Here is a 1,436-nt window from a genome sequence, read left to right as displayed (position 1 = left end):
TAGCACTGATCAAGGCATCAAAAGATTTATACATTGTCAATAGTTATAACAAAAATTTACATCAATTTGGCGCAATTGCATGAGAGAACAGACGATTTTCCTTCCATCTAAATTAGATGATCTAATTACAAGCCATACCGATGGATCGACAAGTTTCATTCTTGTTCATCTCAGGCTCTATATAACCAGCAACGGTTCCATAAATAAGTAATCTTGCTCTTGATTCTGACTGTAGGACGCTTAGTTGGGACCCCAGCAGCTTAGGTACATGACTGTCCTCAAAGACTCCTCCGACTTCTTCAGCTTCTCATCTCTAACTCTGCTCAAAGCAGAGGTTGAAGAAGAAGATAACTTGGTGTTGGCCTGAGAAAAGGACCTGAACTGAGTCTTGGCTTGTTGGTGAATAGATCTTATAGCAGAATTCCACCTGCAAATGCCTTGATCCTTCAGTGCCTCCACAACTCCAACACTTGCTGCGACAATAGCCTTGCTTGTTCTCGAAGTAGTACTCATGATGATGATTTCTTTTCTCTTCTGGTACAATTACTAAATCTCTATTTGAGTGGTTTGGATTTCTCACTGGCGAATATGAATGTTTTGAGTGTATTGATGAGGTAAATGAGAATGAGTTGCCCTTTATATAGGATTTGAATCCAGTGCATGGTATTAGTTTTGTCTGGTTTTCTTCTGGTAAAGTCTGTGGGCCGTGGACTGGTGGAGTGATGAGAGAGACAAACATGCCCATTGCCCGCGGTTAAGGAGTAAAACTAAAAACCACTCGGGTCCTTGTTTTCCAGGAAGGTGGGCTGTGTGGGAATTGGGATAGTGAGTAATATACAATAAAAACCTTTTGTTTTTATTTTTTTGTTATATTTAATTGAGACTTTGTTTAAGCTAATGCTTCTTTAGCACTCCTTTTATGACTGAACGTCGTCGGCAAGGATGTGTTAGATGATGCATTTCCGTTTTCAAGAGGGTCTTTTAAATGAGAATAAGTGAATAACTAGGAATAATTTAAAATGAAAAACTATCACCGGTATCGGTATTTTAAATTGATAATGACTGTTTGACAAATAAGTCATCAATAAGAGATGTTTTAAACTGTGGCAAAGCCAAAATTTGATCAAGTGGGGCACTCGGATGTTTTAAGAAAAACAATTGGAACTTAAACTATATACCAAAATTTTAATGAAAATTAGAACATTAGAATAAGGTTCCAATAAGATCTTCTTCTTTTTAAAATTACATATTTTATTAATAAAATATTTTTAGATTTCATAAAACTTTGTTTTTAGTTACATATTTTAGAAAAAAAAAATTATGATGGGGATATAAATTATCTTTGACTTTTAAAATTACAAGGAAGTATAGTGTTAAAAACAAATAAAAAGTATATAATTTTTTTTTTCAAACACAAATGTACCAAACCAAAAAAA

At 34.4% G+C, this 1,436-nt stretch overlaps 1 protein-coding gene across 1 annotated transcript; it reads right to left on the bottom strand.

Moving 5' to 3' along the window:
* Positions 1–622, bottom strand: LOC112189174. Its single transcript, XM_024328443.2, has one exon. It carries the CDS (start codon positions 511–513, stop codon positions 241–243), a length of 273 nt encoding a protein of 90 aa, XP_024184211.1. The 5' UTR covers positions 514–622; the 3' UTR covers positions 1–240.
* Between the last annotated feature and the right edge of the window lie 814 nt (positions 623–1,436).

This window comes from Rosa chinensis, chromosome 2 (genome assembly GCF_002994745.2).
Source record: "Rosa chinensis cultivar Old Blush chromosome 2, RchiOBHm-V2, whole genome shotgun sequence".
NCBI classification, from domain to species: domain Eukaryota; kingdom Viridiplantae; phylum Streptophyta; class Magnoliopsida; order Rosales; family Rosaceae; genus Rosa; species Rosa chinensis.
The sequence above is the reverse complement of the archived record's forward strand: the minus strand, read 5'-3'. Positions and strand labels throughout refer to the sequence as shown.

Coding starts and splice junctions, on each gene's coding strand:
- LOC112189174 (XM_024328443.2), bottom strand. CDS start 513: ATGAGTACTACTTCGAGAACAAGCAAGGCTATTGTCGCAGCAAGTGTT.